Genomic DNA, 23,266 nt, shown 5'->3' on the forward strand with positions numbered 1-23,266 from the left:
CCTATGTAGTTACTTTTAGTGGTCCTCTTTATTTCTTCATGTGGATTCAAGTTACTGTCTAGTGTCCTATCATTTCAACCAGAAGAACTCTCTTTAATATATCTTATTGGGCAGGTCTGCTAGTGACATTTTTTCTAAGTTTTTGTTTATCTGAGAATATCTTATTCTTCAGGTTTTGAAGGATAGTTTTGCTGTGCATAGAATTCTTGGTTGAGAGTCTTTTTCTTTTAGCACTTTGACTATGTCCTCTCACTGCCTTCTGGCTTCCATGGCTTCCGGTGAGATATAAACTGTTGTTCTTATTGGGAATCCTTTCATGAGATGCCTCAGTTTTCTCTTGCTGCTCTCAGAATTCTCTCTTTGTCTTTGGTTTTCAGTAGTTTGACTATGATGTATTTAGGTGTGGATCTCTGAGTTTATCCTACTTCAGGTTGTTGAGCTTTTTGGATTTGTAGATGAATGTTTTTCATCAAATTTGGGAAGTTTTTGTCCATTATTTCTGCAGATATTCCTTCTGTCCCTTTCTCTCCTCTGGGAATCCCACTATACCTGTGCTGGTACTCATGATGGTGTTCCACAGGTCTTGGAGACTCTGTTCAAATGTCTGCATTCTTTTCTCTTTGTGTTTCTTGGGTTAGATAATCTCACTTTACCTCTCTTCAAATTTGCTGTTTTTTTATTTTGCAAGCCCAGTTATGCTGTTGAGCCCCTCTGGTGAATTTTTCATTTCCATTATTGTACTTTTCAACTCCAGAACATCTATGTAGTTCTTTTTTATATTTAATCTTTCTTTATTGATATTCTGTATTTGATGAAACGTTGTTATCATACTTTATTTTTAGATGTGGTTGCCTTTTGTTCTTAGATATTATTTGAACATATTTATAATAGCTCATGTAAAGTCTTTGTCTAATAAGTCCAAAGTTCAGGCTTCCTTGAGGATCTATTTCAGTTACTGCTCTTTTAGTGTGTCTGTGAGTAGGCCGTACCTTCCTGTTTCTTTGCATATCTTATTTTTTTTTGTTAAAAACTGGATATTTTAAATAATATAATGTGACAGCTCTGGGGATCGGATTGCTACCCTTTCCAGGATTTGTTGTTGTGGCTGTTTATTGGTGGTGGTTTTATTACTATTTGTTTGTTTAGTGACTTCCTTGAACTAGTTTTCTGAAGTCTATGTTCTTTGTCATGTGTAGTCACTAAAGTCTCTGCTCAGTTATCTTAGTTGTCAACTAACGATTTGACAGAGGTTTCCTTCAATGCCTTGAACCAGTAAATCGCCTTGAACCAGTAAATCTCCTAGCTCTTGTCTGGTCTTACATGTGATCACTATGTCTTCGGTGCTCTGGAGTTTACAGTTCTGCTTTACTCTCAGTTCCTGCTTCCTCAGAGCCTCAAGGTCAGTCAGAGGTGAGAGATCAGGGCCTTCTCTGATCTTTCCTGGGATTGCACACAACCCTGCACATGTGTGGGGCCTTCTTCATTTCCAGGAATATATGGGAGCTTTCCAAAGCACCCTAGGGACTTCTCATTCTCCAACTTTTCCTTTTAAGTCAGCCCCTGTTTGCCCAAAATGCTGTTGACAGCTCTGTCAGCTATGATATTGTTCATCACAGTCGTCACTGTTGTTTTCCATAAATTTCCCGGGCAAAATTTGTTTTTAAAGACAAAAATTTGTTTGGACTTTAGTTCTTTAGAGTGAGTCTTAAAATTTGATGTGTAGTGTGAGGATTGGTGAGTAGTTTACTTGGTCAGTTATCTTTCTTCTGGTAAAACTTACCCTTTCTTCATGGCTTCTTACTGCTCCCCTCACTGCCCACCCCACCCTACCGTGTCACAGTCATTTTTATCTCTTGTTACTGCTGAACCTTCCATATACTTATATTATTAGATTTTCAATGTGTTAAAAATATTTTTTAACATCTTTATTGGAGTATAATTGCTTTACAATGGTGGGTTAGCTTCTGCTGTATAACAAGGTGAATCAGCTATATGTATACATATATCCCCATATCCCCTACCTCTTACGTCTCCCTCCCATCCTCCCTATCCTACCCCTCTAGGTGGTCACAAAGCACCGAGCTGATCTCTCTGTGCTATGCAGCTTCTTCCCACTAGCTATCTATTTTACATTTAGTAGTGTATATATGTCAATGCTACTCTCTCACTTCATCCCAGCTTACCCTTCCCCCTCCCCGTGTCCTCAAGTCCATTCTCTACATCTCCGTTTTTATTCCTGTCCTGCCCCTAGGTTCATCAGACCTTTTTTTTTTTTTTTTTTAGATTCCATATATATGCATTAGCATACGGTATTTGTTTTTCTCTTTCTTATTTCACTCTGTATGACAGAATCTAGGTCCATCCACCACTACAAATAACTCAGTTTCTTTTTGTTTTTATGGCTGAGTAATATTCCATTGTATATATGTGCCACATCTTCTTTTTCCATTTCATATGTCAATGGACACTTAGGTTGCTTCCATCTCCTGGCTATTGTAAGTAGAGCTGCAGTGAACACTGTGGTACATGACTCTTTTTGAATTATGGTTTTCTCAGCATATATGCCCAGTAGTGGGATTGCTGGGTCGTATGGTAGTTCTCTTTTTAGTTTTTTAAGGAACCTCCATACTGTTCTCCATAGTGGCTGTATCAATTTACATTCCCACCAACAGTGCAGCAGGGTTCCCTTTTCTCCACACCCTCTCCAGCATTTATTGTTTGTAGATTTCTTGATGATGGCCATTCTGACTGGTGTGAGGTGATATCTCATTGTAGTTTTGATTTGCATTTCTCTAATGATTAGTGATGTTGAGCATCCTTTCATCTGTTTGTTGACAATCTGTATATCTTCTTTGGAGAAATGTCTATTTAGGTCTTCTGACCATTTTTGGATTGGGTTGTTTGTTTTTCTGATATTAAGCTGCATGAGCTGCTTGTATATTTTGGAGATTAATCCTTTGTCAGTTGCTTCATTTGCAAATATTTTCTCCCATTCTGAGGGTTGTCTTTTCATCTTGTTTATGGTTTCCTTTGCTGTGCAAAATCTTTTAAGTTTCATTAGGTCCCATTTGTTTATTTTTGTTTTTATTACCATTTCTCTAGGAGTTGGGGCAAAAAGGATCTTGCTGTGATTTATGTCATAGAGTGTTCTGCCTATGTTTTCCTCTGAGAGTTTTATAGAGTCTGGCCTTATATTTATATTTAGGTCTTTAATCCATTTTGAGTTTATTTTTGTGAGTGGTGTTAGGGAGTGTTCTAATTTCATTCTTTTACATGTAGCTGTCCAGTTTTCCCAGCACCACTTATTGAAGAGGCTGTCTTTTCTCCACTGTATATTCTTGCCTCCTTCCTCAAAGATAAGGTGACCATATGTGCGTGGGTTTATCTCTGGGCTTTCTATCCTGTTCCATTGATCTGTATTTCTATTTTTGTGCCAGTACCATACTGTTTTGATTACTGTAGCTTTGTAGTATAGTCTGAAGTCAGGGAGCCTAATTCCTCCAGCTCCGTTTTTCTTTCTCAAGATTGCTTTGGCTATTCGGGGTCTTTTGTGTTTCCATACAAATTGTGAAATTTTTTGTTCTAGTTCTGTGAAAAATGCCAGTGATAGTTTGATAGGGATTGCATTGAATCTGTAGATTGCTTAGGGTAGTATAGTCATTTTCACAATGTTGACTTTTCCAGTCCAAGAACATGCTATATCTCTCTATCTGTTTGTATCGTCTTTAATTTCTTTCATCAGTGTCTTATAGTTTTCCACATACTGGTGTTTTGTCTCCTTAGGTAGGTTTATTACTAGGTATTTTATTCTTTTTGTTGCAGTGGTAAATGAGAGTGTTTCCTTAATTTCTCTTTCAGATTTTTCATCATTAGTGTATAGGAATGCAAGATATTTCTGTGCATTAATTTTGTGTCCTGCTACTTTACCAAATTCATTGATTGGCTTTAGTAGTTTTCTGGTGCATCTTTAGGATTCTCTATGTATAGTATGATGTCATTTGCAAACAGTGACAATTTTACTTTTTCTTTTCGGACTTGGATTCCTTCTATTTGTTTCTTGTCTCTGATTGCTGTGGCTAAAACTTCCAAAACTGTGTTGAACAATCTTGGTGAGAGTGGGCAACCTTGTCTTGTTCCTGGTCTTAGAGGTAATGGTTTCAGTTTTTCACCATAGAGAACCATGTTGCTGTGGGTTTGTCATATATGACCTTTATTATGTTGAGGTAGGTTCCCTCTATGCCTACTTTCTGGAGCGTATTTTTCGTAAGTGGGTGTTCAATTTGTGAAAAGCTTTTTCCACATCTGTTGAGATGGTCATATGGTTTTTATCCTTCAATTTATTATTATGTTGTATCACATTGATTGATTTGCATATATTGAAGAATCCTTGCATTCCTGGGGTAAACCCCACTTGATCATGGTATATGATCCTTTTAATGTGCTGTTGGATTCTGTTTGCTAGTATTTTGTTGAGGATTTTTGCATCTGTGTTCATCAGTGATACTGGCCTGTCGTTTTCTTTTTTTGTGACATCTTTGTCTGGTTTTGGTATCAGAGTGATGGTGGCCTTGTAGAATGAGTTTGGGAGTGTTCCTCTTTCTGCTATATTTTGGAAGTGTTTGAGAAGGATAGGTGTTATTAGGTCTTCTCTAAATGAATTCTCTAGAATTCGCCTGTGAAGCCATCTGGTCCTGGGCTTTTGCTTGTTGGAAGATTTTTAATCAGAGTTTCAATTTCATTGTTTGTGATTGGTCTGTTTATATTTTCTATTTCTTCCTGGTTCAGTCTCGGAAGGTTGTGCTTTTCTAAGAATTTGTCCTTTTCTTTCAGGTTGTCTGTTTTAGTGGCATATAGTTGTTTGTAGTAATCTCTCATGATCCTTTGTTTTTCTGCAGTGTCAGTTGTTACTTCTGCTTTTTCATTTCTAATTCTGCTGAGTTGTTTGTAGTAATCTCTCATGATCCTTTGTTTTTCTGCAGTGTCAGTTGTTACTTCTGCTTTTTCATTTCTAATTCTGCTGATTTGAGTCTTCTCCCTTTTTTTCTTGATGAGTCTGGCTAATGGTTTATCAATTTTGTTTATCTTCTCAAAGAACCAGCTTTTAGTTTTATTGTTCTTTCTATTGTTTCCTTTATTCTTCTTCATTTATCTCTGATCTGATCCTTATGATTTCTTTCCTTCTGCTAACTTTGGGTTTTTTTTATTTTTCTTTCTGTAATTGCTTTAGGTGTAAGGTTAGGTAGTTTATTTGAGATGTTTCTTGTTTCTTGAGGTAGGATTGTATTGGTATAAACTTCCCTCTTAGAACTGCTTTTGCAGCATCCCCTAGGTTTTGGGTCATTGTGTTTTCATTGTCGTTTGTTTCTATGTATTTTTTGATTTCCTCTTTGATTTCTTCAGTGATCTCTTGGTTATTTAGTAGTGTACTGTTTAGCTTCCATGTGTTTGTATTTTTTACAGTTTTTTTTTCCTGTAATTGATTTCTAGTCTCATAGCATTGTGGTCTATGAGACCATAGTGGGGTGTTATAGTCCCCTACTATTACTGTGTTATTGTCGATTTCCCCTTTTATGGCTGTTCACATTTGCCTGATGTATTGAGGTGCTCCTATGTTGGGTGCATAAATATTTACAATTGTCATATCTTCTTCTTGGATCGATCCCTTGATCATAATGTAGTGTCCTTCTTTGTCTCTTGTAATAGTCTTTATTTTAAGGTCTATTTTGTCTGATATGAGAATTGCTACTGCAGCTTTCTTTTCATTTCCATTTGCATGGAATATCTTTGTCTGTCCCCTCACTTTTGGTCTGTATGTTTTCCTAGGTCTGAAGTGGGTCTCTTATAGACAGCATATATATGGGTGTTGTTTTTGTATCCATTCAGCCAGTCTATATCATTTGGTTGGAGCATTTAATCCATTTACATTTAAGGTAATTATCGACATGTATGTTCCTATTACCATTTTCTTAATTGTTTCAGGTTTGTTATTGTAGGTCTTTTCCTTCTCTTGTGTTTCCTGCCTAGAGAAGTTCCTTTAGCATTTGTTGTAAAGCTGTTTTGGTGGTGCTGAATTCTCTTAACTTTTGCTTGTCTGTAAAGCTTTTAATTTCTGTGTCTAATCTGAATGAGATCCTTGCTGGGGAGAGTAATCTTGGTTGTGGGTTTTTCCCTGTCATCACTTTAAATATGTCCTGCCACTCTTGTGGCTTGCAGAGTTTCTGCTGAAAGATCAGCTGTTAACCTCATGGGGATTCCCTTGTACGTTATTTGTTGCTTTTCCCTTGCTGCTTTTAATATTTTTTCTTTGTATTTAATTTTTGATAGCTTGATTAATATGTGTCTTGGCATGTTTCTCCTTGGATTTATCCTGTATGGGACTCTCTGTGCTTCCTTTACTTTATTGACTATTTCCTTGCCCATATTAGGGAAGTTTTCAACCATAATCTCTTCAACTATTTTCTGTCCCTTTCTTTTTCTCTTCTTCTTCTGGGACCCCTATAATTTGAATGTTGGTGCGTTCATTGTTGTCCCAGAGGTTTCTGAGACTGTCCTCAATTCTTTTCATTCTTTTTTCTTTATTCTGATCTGCGGTAGTTATTTCCACTCTTTTATTTTCTAAGTCACTTATCCATTCTTCTGCCTCAGTTATTCTGCTATTGATCCCTTCTAGAGAATTTTTAATTTCATTTATTGTGTTGTTCATTTTTGTTTGTTTGCTCTTTAGTTCTTCTAGGTCCTTGTTAAGTGTTTCTTGTATTTTCTCTATTCTGTTTCCAAGATTTTGGATCATCTTTACTATTATTACTCTGAATTCTTTTTCAAGTAGACTGCCTAATTCCTCTTCATTTGTTTGGTCTGGTGGGTTTTTACTTTGCTCCTTCATCTGGTGCGTATTTCTCTGTCTTCTCATTTTGCTTAACTTACTGTGTTTGGGGTCTCCTTTTTGCAGGCTGCACCTTCGTAGTTCCCGTTGTTTTTGGTTTCTGCCCTCAGTGGGTGAGGTTGGTTTAGTGACCTGTGTAGGCTTCCTGGTAGAAGGGACTGGTGCCTGTGTTCTGGTGGGTGGGGCTGGATCTTGTCTTTCTGGTGGGTAGAGACGCATGTGGTTGTGTGCTTTGGGTGTCTGTGAACTTAGTATGATTTTAGGCAGCCTCTCTGCTAATGGATGGGTTTGTGTTCCTGTCTTTCTAGCTGTTTGGCATGGAGTGTCCAGCACTGGAGTTTGCTGGTCGTTGGGTGCATCTGGGTCTTAGCACTGAGATGGAGATGTCTGTGAGAGCTCTCGCCAATTGATATTATGTGGGGCTGGCAGGTCTCTGATGGTGCCGTGTCCTGTATTCAGCTCTCCCACCTCAGAGTCTCAGGTCGGAGCACCAAGACCTTGTCAGCCACACAGCTGGATCCACATCACAAGAGCAAGGAATAGAAAGGGATCCCTCAGAACTAAAAGCCTCAATGTGGACCTTCTGGCTGGGTCTCTGCAACACATAATCCCGTATGTCATAAGCGGATGGCAGGTCCAAAGCATTGCTCTCCTGTGACTGGCTTCCTAGAGTGGCTTGCTGAGTTGCCTCATCTGCCCCGCAACAGCAGCCGCCTCAAACCCTCAGTGTGTTAAAATTTTTAATGTTTGTTTACTCTTTGTACTTATATTATGACCTTCTTTAAGGCAAGATGCTTGTCATATCTTCTCTATCACAAGCATCTAGCATTGTATCAATACTTGGCCCTTACTAAGAGCTCAAAAAGTGTTATTCAGTAGAACCAATTTTTTGCTTTCATATGAGATTATTAGATAATATTGCCTTAGGTGAAGGTTGATGGACTTTGGAACCTTATAATAATTGGACCTTAGTGGAGTGGGGGAAAGACGTATAAGCAAATAAAACCAAATGTTTTTATATTCTATCACCATTTTAAGGGAAATTTCCCTGTAATGCAGTCCATTGGTCTGTGGTTCAGAGTATTGTATAGTGCATGGTTTATTTTAACCTGGAAGTCTTTAATGCATGCATAGTAAAGGTTCTCATACTGATCTCCATGTATTATATCATTGGATTAATTGACACTCTTTATTATCATTGTAAAACATGTTTAAGCATGCTGAAAAATTGTGGCTTATAGGCTTACTTTAGTATATACACTTAATTCTGTTCTTACTGGTTGAGTTAAATGCTTTAGGCTATGCAGTTAGTTACCAAACTTGTTTATTCAAGTTGTCTATATTCTAACTCATAACTTAAATACTAAGTAAACCACTAAAATGTGAGTGTAAAAGAGTCATTGTTTCTTTGAAAACTAAGATAAGTTTTTGGAAAGCTTTCATAAAGTGAACTGTTAAATTTTGCTGTCAAATGAGGAGTGGATAGGACAACTGTGAATGATTGGGGAAAATATTATTAAAATTGAGGAGGATTGTGTACTTAGATTATTTAATAGGTGTCACTAAATTATCACTCCATTTTAAAGAAAACAAAATTGGACATTGTCAATGAGGCATCATACTTGTGGTTCATGTATGAAATAATATACACAAAAAAGCCTGTTTTAATAATGCCTTCATTGATAAATTGGCAAATTAATGCACATTTATATTATTAAAAGATATGAGTTTTAAATGAAAATAAAATTTTAAATAAAAAATATATGCATTTTTTTAAGATTCCCCATTTAACTGAAATTTTCTTTTAAACCAGTCTGGTGAGAGCTTTTTTGTTATATTTGTTCCCATACAATATGTTATGGTATAGTAATGAAGTACTAGAACAAGATAAATTTATGAGTATATTTGCCTTAAATTGCTATGGTAGTATGTTATTTTATGTATGTGGATACACATACACACACATAATGCATTTAAAAATATTAACTATATATTTAAAATTTCAACTTATATTTGATTTATTAAATGCTGTCATTTTCTCCATAGGGGTTCACCTGGCACAGTGGCTGCTCCACGTCTGGCTCCCACAGGTGTCAGTTGGGCTGACAAGGTAAAGGCTCATCATACAGGTTCTACTGCTTCTTCGGATGTAACACCTGCCCAATCTTGCCCACCAATGACAGTGCAGAAGTCTTCCCGCAAAAATGGCAAGTGACTTTGAATCAACCTTTTTTATGTATTAGACAAGTAGATTTATGTGGAGATATTTATTTTATTTGAAGTTGGTGCTAATAACATTATATATTTATCTTTGTGCATCATTTATATGTTAACTTGCCTTAGTTAAAATCATAAAATCGTCTTAAAAACTGTATGAAAACTTTTGGAGATCATTCTAGTCTCAGGTTTGCCCTGTGTAAACTGTAAGGAGAATGATATCTTTTGTCAGTTCATTTATAAGACAAAGTAGAAAAGAAATAAAGTAGTTCATCTTCTAGGTGGTATACACTTTAAAATGTCATGTCAGTACTTCATTTCATTAATATTTAAATACTGTTTTGGTACTAAAATAATATCATGTGTTTATCTTTACTCACATATCTGTTTTCCATACCATCAGAATAATAAAGGGGCAAAAATAAATAGAAGGGCTGTAATTCTGAAGACTCATCTGAATTGATTCCATAGGCGTTTCCTTCATAAATCCAGAGTGGATTTTTATACATCTTTAGAGGCTTGGATTTTAGAGTGATAGTAAGTAATAATGAGTTTGTCTTATTAGTTAAGGAACAACTTGAGAATACTGCTTCCTTTTCTATTCAATGAAGGATCACTTTGGAGTTTTTTGGTTCATAAAGAAATGTTTTATTGGATATAACAAAGGTATTGCCACCTTTGCATTATTGATATTGTTGTTGTTGTGCTGTTTTTCCATTTTGGTCTCAGTAAGTTGTATTGGCTTATTTCAGATATATACCTTACTTTTATGGAGTATATTGCCCTTGCTTTCTCTATTGAGGAAGTAGAAAATTAAGAGTAGGTATGAGTTCTTTCTTAGGAAAAGGTAGGAAAATGTGGAATCATAAAGTTTAGTGTCTTTGTCTTGAAAGTCTTGAGAGAAATGTGTTAAAAAATCAAAACTGCAAAATAACTTAAAGGAATTATAGTATTAGCACATATCATGGTTTTGTTTAAAGCAGTACTCTCAGATTATTTATGAGTGTGACCCGTTTGGTTGAAGTGAAATGATAGATCTTCATTATGACTAGGCTTAAAAATACTCGTTAATATACCAAGGAATTTTTTTTTTGACCACTTTGGTTTTCAGTTGTGGGGTTTTGATGCACTGTTATGCACAGTGAATTATGGTATATATCTTAAGTAATTTATAATTACAGTAGGTATAATACTCAAGTTTGTAATGATATGCTATAAAATTGATTTTTGTTAAAGATGACAGAGTGAGCACATGCAGTTACTTTGCTTTTTCCCCAGACTCAACTAAAATGGTATGAAAGGACTTAAGGAAAAAGAGACAGGAGAAGAGATGATATGAACAAATTTTTGGAAGTTGGAAAATAGCAAGACCAGTTGTGACATTTGAGTAAGCTAGCTGAATCCTCAGCTCAGAGGGTGGGCAAAACTGTCAAGCAATCCAATTTGATCCACATAACTTCCAAAAGGATCAGAAATTGGTGGGAGCAGGTATCTCTGGAAGTGAGGGTATAGGTAGGGATTATAAGAAGAATCTCGAATCCTCCCTACTTCCCCATAACTCTGAGTAGTAGGATGAGAGTAGATGTATCTCTCTCACCTTACAGAATATTGGAGGTTTAGTTTCTAGAGAAGGTACAAAAGATGGTATTTGACCTGAGGGATACCAGACACATTGGAAGGTGGTGGTACTGTATTGCAAACAATGAGACTAAGTAGAAGACTATGGATAAAGATAGTGTTGAGATGCCTCAATCTCGCTTCCACTTCAACCCCTCTTCTACTTGAACTGCCAGGTTTCCAGATCAAGAGAACCCACATCTGAGGAACACTTCCAAATCTGATATAGATCATGAGATATTGGTCTTCAAGGCTGATTCTCTAATTGATGAATGTCTGGTAGTCTTGGAAGACTTAGGCAATCTGAAGCCAGATTGTGGCCTGTGGTAGATTGTCTGCAAAGTTGGGTGTGAACAGTTTCTCTCATCCCTGTGCATGCATGCCACTTCCACTGTCAAGTGGTAGTCTGTTTTCCCTCGCCTTGAATCTTTGGTTGGTCCTGTGACTTGATATGATCAATAGAATGTATCTAGAGTGAGGTTTGGTAAATTCCCAACCTAGCTGGTAAGAGGGCTTGCAGCTTTAATTTTCTCCTTGTTGGAAGCCAGCTACCATGTGAAGAAGCCCAAGATAGGCTGCTGAATAATGAGAGACCATGTGAAGAGAAACTAGCCAGGAGAAGAAGAACTTAGTCTCAGCCAGTAACTAGGATGAAAGCTTTGGGCATGTGGTGAAGCTATCGTGAATTCTCTGGTCTCAGTTGAACCACCCTAGCTGACACCATGTGGAGATGAGATGAGCCCCCTCCTACACCTCCCCCCGCCAAACTGAGCACTCTTCAGATTCCTGACTCAAAGAATTGCATGGAAATAACATGGTTAGTATTTTAAGATGCTGAGTTTTAGGCTTATTATATAAAAATAGATACTGGGACTATCCACTATTTGAATAACATGGATTATAGAAAGATAAAGGAAAAGGAAGAAGTCATGAAATAATTAAAGGAAATTTTCTTTAACAGAAAGATAATAAGGTTTTAACCAAAAGAGCCCATTAAGTGCCCACTATGATGGATGAAAATACAGTGACATCAAAACATGTTGGGAAATTTATGAGTACTACAGATGATGAGAGGCTCTAAAAAATTAGAGAAAAGAATCAGTTTATATACAAATGACCAAGAATCAGAATGACACCGCTTTTGCAGAATTATCACTAGAAGCCACAAGAAAATTGAGCAATGTCTTCAAAATTCTGGAGGAAAATAATTTCTAAGCTAAAATCCTATGTCCAGCCAAATTATCCATTAGATGTGAGAGTAGATTAAAGACATTTTCAAACATTCTAGGTCTCAAAAGATTTTTAACTCTATGGACACTATCACTACCAGAGGGAGCCTGTACAGAGACGAGGCAAAGGTAATAATTCTGTGGTGGTGATCCCAGAATGATTGCTGTGTACATGTCTAGATAGCAGCCAGTCCAGATTTTTTTATGGTCACAGTGCCCTGGAAGGGAGGAATCCAGGAAGATAAATGAAATTCTTAAAACAACTAATGTGTTTACCCACATTGAGAAGAGATTTAAAATTTAGGAGAGTTGGGATTGAATTAATTCTAAGTCAGTAGAAAATACTGAGGCTATATCATGGAGAGAAAAGAGAGAGAGGAGAATGCAGAGAAGAGCATAAGAGGCACATCTGTAAGTGGAGTCTATGAAGGGATGGAATGAATGGTACAAAAGCAACCTTTTAGGAGGTAATCACTGAAGATTTCCCCAAACTGTCAAAAGATATTGTCTTATATTCAAGAACCACTATAAACTCCAAGTAGGAAAAATACAAAACAAATCTCACCTAGATGCAATATAATAAAAATACTAAAAATCAAAGAAAGAGAAAATCTTTGCAAGTAGTCACAGCTTTAAAAAAAAAAAAGACTTTTCAAATGAGCAAGAGTCAACTTAGAGCTGATGAAAGCCAGATGGCAGTGGAATGAGATCTTTAAGGTGCTGAAAGAAGATAACTGGCGAGATAGAATTCTGCATCCAGCAAAAATAACCTTCAAAAATGAAGGTGAAATAAAGGTAGTTCTAGATGAATAAAAATTGAGAGAATTTGTAATCAGACCTACACTAAAAGAAACACGACAGAGTTCTTCAGATGGCAGGAAAATGATCCCAGGTAGAATCCCAGAAATGCATGAAGGAATGAAGAACTCTAGAAGGAATAAACATACAGATAACAGTAAATGTGTATTGACTGTGTGAAACAATGTCTTGTGGAGCTTGACTTATATGTAGAATGAAAATTTATGACAGTAACCCAAAAGATAAGAGAGGAATAAATGGAGTTTATATTTTCTAGGTTCTAGCATTGTCTAAGAAGTTACAAAAGTGCTCGTTTGCATTAGACATAAGTCAACGCTGTGTTATAAATTCAGGAAAACCACAAAGAAGAATGAAAGAATGTTCAACTAATAATCTTTTTGATCAATCCAAAAGAAAGCAAGAGAAGAGGAAAAAAAGAAACACAAAACAGATAAGACAAATCAAAAAAAGAATTATAATGTAATAGAAGTAAATGCAAATGTATCAATCCCTACATTAAATGTAAATGGTCTAAATATTGAATTTTTAAAACGAAGATTATAAAACTCTTAAAAATAAAGCCCAATTGTATTCTGCTTATAAGAGATACACCTTCAATATTAAGACGTAGAAGAGTCAAAAGAAAAAGACAGGGAAAGATATTCTATACATACCCCATTCAAATCAAAGCTAGTATTGTTACCAGACGAAATAAGAGCAGCCAAGAAACATTTTAAAGAGAGATTTTTAAAAATTATTAAAGGGTCATTTCAACAGAGAGATAAAGTAATTCTAAATTTATATGTACATAACATATCTTTTAAACATATAAAGCAAACCCTGACAGGACTGAAAGGAAAAATTGAAAAAAAGTCTATATTTACACTGGGAGATTTTACCATAACTGTCTCAAATGATAGTACCTGTAGATAAAGATCAGTAAAGATCAAAAATATGTAAACGACCTGATTAATGAACTTGACATAATTGATAAGTCTAACAACTAATGCTTTTTCTTTTCCATTTTTTCCCTTTTGTTGCTTCAATCTGGAAACTTTTTACTGATATGTCTTCTAGTCATTCTACTCATCCTCTGTTCTGTATGTCTAATCCATATCTTCTTGAACATATTAATAATAGCTATTTTAAAAATCTGTGTCTGAAAAGTAAAATGTTTGAACCACCTGTGAGTTTGTTAGTTTACAAAACATTTTTGGGGCAGTTTTCAGTTATTTTACTCTTTTTGATTAGGATGCCTCATATTGAGGCATCCTAATTGAATGTTTAACATTGTATACTAAAAGTTATAGAGGCTTCTTCTATAAAATATATAGTTTTTTATGGCAGTAAGGTAGAGAACAAGCAGAGCACCTTAATCCTGTCAAGGTTTGGCTTGAGGTTTTATTAAAGTTGATGTGTTTTAGTTTTTTCTTGTTCCTTTTGGGGTCTCAACTGCAAACCTGGGGTGCTTGCCAAGACCACTTCATTCCTGAATTCCAACTTTTGTTTCTTAGCACCATACAGTTGCTACAATATCTGCTTAGTTCATTAGCATCCCAGCTGCTGTTTTCTGCTGGGTGTCTTGGAATCTTGCCCTGTATATGCAAAGCTTAGCAGTTGTCAGACTTCTTAGGGGAAGATTGAATGCAGATTCTTTTGGCTTACTTTCCTGCCGTTTCCCCCTCTCCAAGATTTTTTCCCCTGAAACCCCAGTTGCTTTAGACTCATCGAACTCCAATATCTGTCTTAGCTAGATAGGACTGCTGGTTTCTGCTAGAACTCACTTTCCTGCTCTGTGAATTCCAGCAGTCTTCAGGGAAAATTCTAGGGTGAATATGGATCTCACGTTGTTGTCTCTATTCTCAAGAATTGTAGTTCCTCAAATCTTGCCTATATTGGTTGCTTTCCAATGCCTTTAAACAATTCATTTATATATTTCATCTAGCTCTTGTAGTTGTGTTTGGCAGGAAGAAGATTAATTTTAATACAGGCTACTTTGTCATGGCTGTAAGTCCAAATACATATTCAAGCACACATGGAATATTTACCAAAATTGACACATTAAACAAGTTTCAACAACTTTCAGATGATTGAACTTATTCTGTCTGTCTTAACACAGTGGAATGAAGTTAGAAATTCATTACAAAAAGATAGCTGTACAATTCTCAGATTTTTGGAAGTTTGGAATTTATGTGTGAATAATCCATGAGTCAGGGAAGAAATCATACTGAAAATTAGAAAATGTCAGTTGAATAAAAATGAACATTTAAAATCTTTGGGATTAGGGTAAAGCTATGCTTTGAGGAAAATTTCTAGCCTCAATTACACCAATTAGAAAGGAGGAAAACCTAAAATCCATACTCTGTCCATCTTAAGAAGTTAGAAAAGAACAAGCTAGACCCAAGGAATATGGAAGGAAAAATACAGGAGAGAATAGAGAAAAATTAACAAAGCCAAAATGTAGTTCTTCAAATAGACCAATAAAATTAACAGACTTCTAGTAATACCAAGAAAAAGAGGAGACAAGGCCTAGCACCAGGAATGAAACAGGGGCATTGGCACAGATCCCAAAAATGTTAAAAAGAAATTATGAGCAATATTATACACTAAATTTAGTAATTTAGAAAAAATTAACAACTTGAAAAGCATAACAAAAGTTGCATAGCAAGAATTAGAAAAGCTTGAAGGAACTTATAAGTAATAAAAAAATGTGAGTTAATAATGAAACATTTTTTCACAAAGAAAATTCCAGGTCAAAATGGCTTCACCTGTGAATTCTTCCAAACATTTTAGGTAAAGTTACATTCAATCTTAAAGAAACTCTTCCTCAGAATAAAAGAGAGATCATTTTATAACCTTAATATCAAAACCTAAAAAGGATATTATAATAAAACATTTTCTCTTGAACATTGAACAACATATTAGTGAATTGAATACAGTGATAAATAAAAATGATAACAAATCACAGTCAGGTTGGGATTATTCCAGGGCATTTTTTTTTTCTTTTTTCCTTTAATATCTTTATTGGAGTTTAATTGCTTTACAATGTTGTGTTACTTTCTGTTGTATCACTATATGCATACGTATATCCCCATATACCCTCCCTCTTGCGTCTCATTCCCAACCTCCATATCCAACCCCTCTAGGTGGTGGCAAAACACCGAGCTGATCTCCCTGTGCTATGCATCTGCTTCCCACTAGCTATCTGTTTTACATTTGGTAGTGTATATATGTCAGTGTTTCTCTCTCACTCTGTCCCAGCTTATCTTTCCCCTCCCCGTGTCCTCAAGTCCATTCTCTATGTCTGTGTTTTCATTCCTGTCCTGCCTCTAGGTTCATCAGAACCATTTTTTTCTTTTTCTTTATATTCCATATATATGAGTAAGCATACGGTATTTGTTTTTCTCTTTCTGACTTACTTCACTCTGATTGACCGGCTCTAGGTCCATCCACCTCACTACAAATAACTCAGTTTCGTTTCTTTTTATGGCTGAGTAATATTCCATTGTATATATGTGCTACATCTTCTTTATCCATTCATCTGTTGATGGACACTTAGGTTGTTTCCTTGTTCTGGCTATTGTAAATAGTGCTGCAATGAACATTGTGGTACATGACTCTTTTTGAGTTATGGTTTTCTCAGGGTATATGCCCAGTAGTGAGATTGCTGGCTCATATGGTAGTTCTATTTTTAGATTTTTAAGGAACCTCCATATTGTACTCCATAGTGCTGTATCAATTTACATTCCCAGCAACAGTTCAAGAGGGTTCCCTTTTCTCCACACCCTCTCCAGCATTTTTTCATGACAGCCATTCTGACCGGTGTGAGGTGATACCTCACTGTAGTTTTGATTTGCATTTCTCTAATGATTAGTGATGTTGAGCATTTTTTCATGTGTTTGTTGGCAATCTGTATATCTTCTTTGGAGAAATGTCTATTTAGGTATTCTGCCCATTTTTGGATTTGTTTTTTTGATATTGAGCCACGTGAGCTGCTTGTATATTTTGGAGATTAATCCTTTGTCAGTTGCTTCATTTGTAAATATTTTCTCCCATTGTGAGGGTTGTCTTTTGATCTCATTTATGTTTTCCTTTGCTGTGCAAAAAAGCTTTTAAGTTTCATGAGGTCCCTTTTGTTTATTTTTGTTTTTATTTCCATTTCTCTAGGAGGTGGGTCAAAAAGGATCTCCTGTGATTTATGTTATAGAGTGTTCTGCCTATGTTTCCTCTAAGACTTTTATAGAGTTTGGCCTTACATTTAGGTCTTTAATCCATTTTGAGTTTATTTTTGTGTATGGTGTTAGGGAGTGTTCTAATTTCATTCTTTTACATGTAGCTGTCCAGTTTTCCCAGCACCACTTATTGAAGAGGCAGTCTTTCCTCCATTGTATACTCTTGCCTCCTTTCTCAAACATAAGGTGACCATATGTGCGTGGGTTTATCTCTGGGCTTTCTATCCTGTTCCATTGATCTGTATTTCTATTTTTGTGCCAGTACCATACTGTCTTGATTACTGTAGCTTTGTAGTATAGTCTGAAGTCAGGAAGCCTGATTCCTCCAGCTCCACTTTTCTTTCTCAAGATTGCTTTGACTGTTCAGGGTCTTTTGTGTTTCCATACAAATTGTGAAATTTTTTGTTCTACTACTGTGGAAAATACCAGTGGTAGAGTGATAGGGATTGCATTGAATCTGTAGATTGCTTTGGGTAGTAGCGTCATTTTCACAATGTTGATTCTTCCAATCCAAGAACATGGTATATCTCTCCATCTATTTGTATCATCTTTAATTTCTTTCATCAGTATCCTATAATTTTCTGCACACAGATCTTTTGTCTCCTTAGGTAGGTTTATTCCTAGATATTTTATTCTTTTTGTTGCAATGGTAAATGGGACTGTTCTCTTAATTTCACTTTCAGATTTCATCATTAGTGTATAGAAATGCAAGAGATTTCTGTGCATTAATTTTGTAACCTGCTACTTTACCGAATTCATTGATTAGCTCTAGTAGTTGTCTGGTAGCATCTTTAGGATTCTCTATGTATAGTATCATGTCATCTGCAAACAGTGACAGCTTTACTTCTTCTTTTCCTTTTTGGATTTCTTTTATTTCTTTTTCTTCTCTGATTGCTGTAGCTAAAACTTCCAAAACTATGTTGAATAATAGTGTTGAGAGTGGGCAACCTTGTCTTGTTCCTGATCTTAGCGGGAATGGTTTCAGTTTTTCACCATTGAGGATGATGTTGGCTGTGTGTTTGTCATATATGGCCTTTATTATGTTGAGGAAAGTTCCCTCTATGCCTACTTTCTGGAGGGTTTTTATCATAAATGGGTGTTGAATTTTGTCGAAAGCTTTTTCTGCATCTATTGAGATGATCATATGGTTTTTCTCCTTCAATTTGTTAATATGGTTTATCACATTGATTGATTTGTGTATATTGAAGAATCTTTGCATTCCTGGGATAAACCCCACTTGACCATGGTGTATCATCCTTTTAATGTGCTGTTGGATTCTGTTTGCTAGTATTGTGTTGAGGATTTTTGCATCTATGTTCAACAGCGATATTGGCCTGTAATTTTCTTTCTTTGTGGCATCTTTGTCTGGTTTTGGTATCAGGGTGATGGTGGCCTCGTAGGATGAGTTTGGGAGTGTTCCTCCCTCTGCTATATTTTGGAAGAGTTTGAGAAGGATAGGTGTTAGCTCTTCTCTAAATGTTTGATAGAATTTGCCTGTGAATCCATCTGGTCCTGGGCTTTTATTTGTTGGAAGATATTTAATCACAGTTTCAATTTCAGTGCTTGTGATTGGACTGTTCATATTTTCTATTTCTTCCTGGTTCAGTCTCAGAAGGTTGTGCATTTCTAAGAATTTGTCCATTTCTTCCAGGTTGTCCATTTTATTGGCATATAGTTGCTTGTAGTAATCTCTCCTGATCCTTTGTATTTCTGCAGTGTCAGTTGTTACTTCTCCTTTTTTATTTCTAATATTATTGATTTGAGTCTTCTCCATTGTTTTCTTGATGAGTCTGGCTAATGGTTTATCAATTTTGTTTATCTTCTCAAAGAACCAGGTTTTAGTTTTATTGATCTTTGCTATTGTTTCCTTCATTTCTTCTTCATTTATTTCTGATCTGATCTTTATGATTTCTTTCCTTCTGCTAACTTTGGGTTTTTTTTGTTCTTCTTTCTCTAATTGCTTTAGGTGTAAGGTTAGGTTGTTTATTTGAGATGTTTCTTGTTTCTTAAGGTAGGACTGTATTGCTATACACTTCCCTCTTAGAACTGCTTTTGCTGCATCCCAAAGGTTTTGGGTCGTCGTGTTTCCATTGTCATTTGTTTCTAGGTATTTTTTGATTTCCTCTTTGATTTCTTCAGTGATCTCTTGGTTATTAAGTAGTGTATTGTGTAGCCTCCATGTGTTTGTATTTTTTACAGATTTTTTCCTGTAATTGATATCTAGTCTCATAGCATTGTGGTCGGAAAAGATACTTGATACGATTTCAATTTTCTTCAATTTACCAAGGCTTGATTTGTGACCCAAGATATGATCTCTCCTGGAGAATATTCCATGAGCACTTGAGAAGAATGTGTATTCTGTTGTTCTTGGATGGAATGTCCTATAAATACCAATTAGGTCCTTCTTGTTTAATGTATCATTTAAAGCTTGTGTTTCATTATTTATTTTCATTTTGGATGATCTGTCTATTGGTGAAAGTGAGGTGTTAAAGTCTCCTAGTGTGATTGAGTTACTGTCAATTTCCCCTTTTATGGCTGTTAGCATTTGCCTTGTGTATTGAGGTGCTCCTATGTTGGGTGCATAAATATTTACAATTGTCATATCTTCTTCATTGATCAATCCCTTGATCATAATGTAGTGTCCTTCTTCGTCTCTTGTAATAGTCTTTATTTTAAAGTCTATTTTGTCTGATATGAGAATTGCTACTGCAGCTTTCTTTTCATTTCCATTTGCATGGAATATCTTTGTCTATCCCCTCACTTTTGGTCTGTATGTTTCCCTAGGTCTGAAGTGGGTCTCTTATAGACAGCATATATATGGGTGTTGTTTTTGTATCCATTCAGCCAGTCTATATCATTTGGTTGGAGCATTTAATCCATTTACATTTAAGGTAATTATCGACATGTATGTTCCTATTACCATTTTCTTAATTGTTTCAGGTTTTTTATTGTAGGTCTTTTCCTTCTCTTATGTTTCCTGCCTAGAGAAGTTCCTTTAGCATTTGTTGTAAAGCTGGTTTGGTGGTGCTGAATTCTCTTAACTTTCGCTTGTCTGTAAAGGTTTTAATTTCTCCATCGAATCTGAATGAGATCCTTGCTGGGTAGAGTAACCTTGCTTGTAGGTTTTTCCCTTTCCTCACTTTACATATGTCCTGCCACTCCCTTCTGGCTTGCAGAGTTTCTGGTGAAAGATCAGCTGTTAACCTTACGGTGATTCCCTTGTATGTTATTTGTTGCTTTTTCCCTTGCTGCCTTTAATATGTTTTCCTTATATTTAATTTTTGATAGTTTGATTAATATGTGTCTTGGCATGTTTCTCCTTGGATTTATCCTGTATGGGACACTCTGGGCTTCCTGGACTTGACTGACTATTTCCTTTTCCATATTAGGGAAGTTTTCAACTATAATCTCTTCAAATATTTGCTCAGTCCCCTTCTTTTTCTCTTCTTCTTCTGGGACCCCTATAATTCAAATGTTGGTGCATTTAATGTTGTACCAGAGGTCTCTGAGACTGTCCTCTATTCTTTTAATTCTGTTTTCTTTATTCTGCTCTGCAGTAGTTATTTCCACTATTTTATCTTCCAGGTCACTTATCCGTTCTTCTGCCTCAGTTATGCTGCTATTGATCCCTTCTAGAGAATTTTTAGTTTCATTTATTGTGTTGTTCATCACTGTTTGTTTCCTCTTTAGTTCTTCTAGGTCCTTGTTAAGTGTTTCTTGTATTTTCTCTATTCTGTTTCCAAGATTTTGGATCATCTTTACTATCATTATTCTGAATTCTTTTTCAAGTAGACTGCCTATTTCCTCTTCATTTGTTTGGTCTGGTGTGTTTTTACCTTGCTCCTTCATCTGCTGTGTGTTTTTCTGTCTTCTCATGTTGCTTATCTCACTGTGTTTGGGGTGTACTTTTTGCAGGCTTCAGGTTCGTAGTTCCTGTTGTTTTTGGTATCTGTCCCCAGTAGCTAAGGTTGGTTCAGTAGGTTGTGTAGGCTTCCTGGTGGAGGGGACTAGTGCCTGTGTTCTGGTGGATGAGGCTGGATCTTGTCTTTCTGGTGGGCACATCCACGTCTGGTGGTGTGTTTTGGGGTGTCTGTGGCCTTAGTATGATTTTAGGCAGCCTCTCTGCTAATGGGTGGGGTTGTGTTCCTGTCTTGCTAGTTGTTTGACATAGGGTGTCCAGCACTGTAGCTTGCTGGTCGTTGAGTGAAGCTGGGTCTTGGCATTGAGATGGAGATCTCTGGGAGATTTTCGCTGTTTGATATTATGTGGAGCTGGGAGGTCTCTTGTGGACCAGTCTCCTAAACTTGGCTCTCCCACCTCAGAGGCACAGCCCTGATGCCTGGGTGGAGCACCAAGAGCCTTTCATCCACACGGCTCAGAATAAAAGGGAGAAAAAATAGAAAGAAAGAAAATATAATAAAATAAAATAAAGTAAAATAAAATAAAAGAACGTTATTAAAATAAAAAATGTTAAGTAAAAATTTTTTAAAAGTAATAAAAAGAAAAAACAAACAAACCAAAAAATGGACAGACAGAACCCTAAGACAAATGGCAAAAGTAAAACTATAAAGACAAAATCACAGACAGAAGCATACACATACACACTCACAAAAAGAGATAAAGGGAAAAAAATATATATATCTTTGCTCCCGAAGTTCACCTCCTCAATTTGGGATGATTCGTTGTCTATTCAGGTATTCCACAGATGCAGGGTACATCAAGTTGACTGTGGAGATTTAATCCTCTGCTCCTGTGGCTGCTGGGAGAAGTTTCCCTTTCTCTTCTTTGTTTGCACAGTTCCCTGGGTTCAGCTTTGGATTTGGACCCGCCTCTGCATGTAGGTCGCCTGAGGACATCTGTTCTTCCCTCACACAGGACGGGGTTAAAGGAGCAGCTGATTCGGGGCCTCTGGCTCACTCAGGCCGGGGGGAGGGAGGGGTACGGATGCAGGGCGAGCCTGCGGTGGCAGAGGCCGGTGTGATGTTGCACCAGCCTGAGGTGCGCCATGCGTTCTACCGGGGAAGTTGTCCCTGGATCATGGGACCCTGGCAGTGGCGGGCTGCACAGGCTCCCAGGAGGGGAGGTGTGGATAGTGACCTGTGCTTGCTCACAGGATTCTTGGTGGCTTCAGCAGCAGCCTTAGCGTCCCATCCCCATCTCTGTGGTCCGCGCTGTTAGCCGCGGCTCGCGCCTGTCTGTGGAACTCCTTTAAGCGGCACTCTGAATCCCCTCTCCTCTCGCACCAGGAAACAGAGGCAAGAAAAAGTCTCTTGCTCTTTGGCAGCTCCAGACCTTTTCCCGGACTCGCTCCTTGCTAGCTGTGGCTCACTAACCCCCTTCAGGCTGTGTTCACGCAGCCAACCCCAGTCCTCTCCCTGGAATCCAACTGAAGCCCAAGCCTCAGCTCCCAGCCCCGACCCGTCCCGGCGGGTGAGCAGAGAAGCCTCTCGGGCTGGTGAGTGCTGGTCAGCACCGATCCTCTGTGTGGGAATCTGTCCGCTTTGCCCTCTGAACCCCCGTTGCTGTGCTCTCCTCTGTGGCTCCGAAGCTACCCCCCTCCGCCACCTGCAGTCTCTGCCTGCAAAGGGGCTTCTAGTGTGTGGAAACCTTTCCTCCTTCACAGCTCCCTCCCACTGGTGCAGGTCCCGTCCCTATTCTTTTGTCTCTGTTTTTTCTTTTTTCTTTTGCCCTACCCAGGTACGTGGGGAGTTTCTTGCCTTTTGGGAGGTCTGAGGTCTTCTGCCAGCGTTCAGTAGGTGTTCTGTAGGAGTTGTTCCACATGTAGATGTATTTCTGATGTATTTGTTGAGAGGAAGGTGATCTCCACGTCTTAGTCTTCCACCGTCTTGAAGCTCCTCTAATGTATCATTTAAAGCATGTGTTTCCTTATTTATTTTTATTTTGGATGATCTGTCCATTGTTGAAAGAGGGGTGTTAAAGTCCCCTACTATGACTCTGTTATTGTTGATTTCCCTTTTTATGGCTGTTCGCATTTGCCTTATGTATTGAGGTGCTCCTATGTTGGGTGCATTAATATTTACAATTGTCATATCTTCTTGTTGGGTTGATCCCTTGATCATTATGTAGTGTCCTTCTTTGTCTCTTGTAATAGTCTTTATTTTAAAGTCTATTTTGTCTGATATGAGAATTGCTACTCCAGCTTTCTTTTGATTTCCATTTGCATGGAATATCTTTGTCTGTCCCCTCACTTTCAGTCTGTATGTGTCCGTAGGTCTGAAGTGGGTCTCTTGTAGGCAGCGTATATACGGTCTTGCTTTTCTGTCCATTCA

The 23,266-nt window shown here is 37.1% G+C and overlaps 1 protein-coding gene and 1 long non-coding RNA gene across 9 annotated transcripts in view; one reads left to right on the forward strand and one right to left on the reverse strand.

The window, feature by feature from the left end:
* Nucleotides 1-4,882, reverse strand: part of LOC309626410 — a 42,400-nt gene extending 37,518 nt beyond the window's left edge. The window contains exon 1 of the long non-coding RNA XR_014243170.1: nt 3,446-4,882. This is a non-coding gene — a long non-coding RNA (uncharacterized lncRNA). The remainder of the gene's footprint in view (nt 1-3,445) is intronic.
* The window catches only part of SCAPER (S-phase cyclin A associated protein in the ER), a 487,034-nt gene that overhangs the window by 122,232 nt on the left and 341,536 nt on the right, over nt 1-23,266 (forward strand). For all 8 annotated transcript variants that reach the window (XM_082386958.1, XM_082386962.1, XM_082386961.1 and 5 more), the window contains one exon: nt 8,930-9,090. In XM_082386958.1, coding sequence (XP_082243084.1) covers nt 8,930-9,090 — 161 coding nt within the window. The remainder of the gene's footprint in view (nt 1-8,929; nt 9,091-23,266) is intronic.

Source organism: Balaenoptera borealis (assembly GCF_965194805.1).
Source record: "Balaenoptera borealis genome assembly, chromosome: 3".
In the NCBI taxonomy this organism is placed as follows: Eukaryota; Metazoa; Chordata; class Mammalia; order Artiodactyla; family Balaenopteridae; genus Balaenoptera; species Balaenoptera borealis.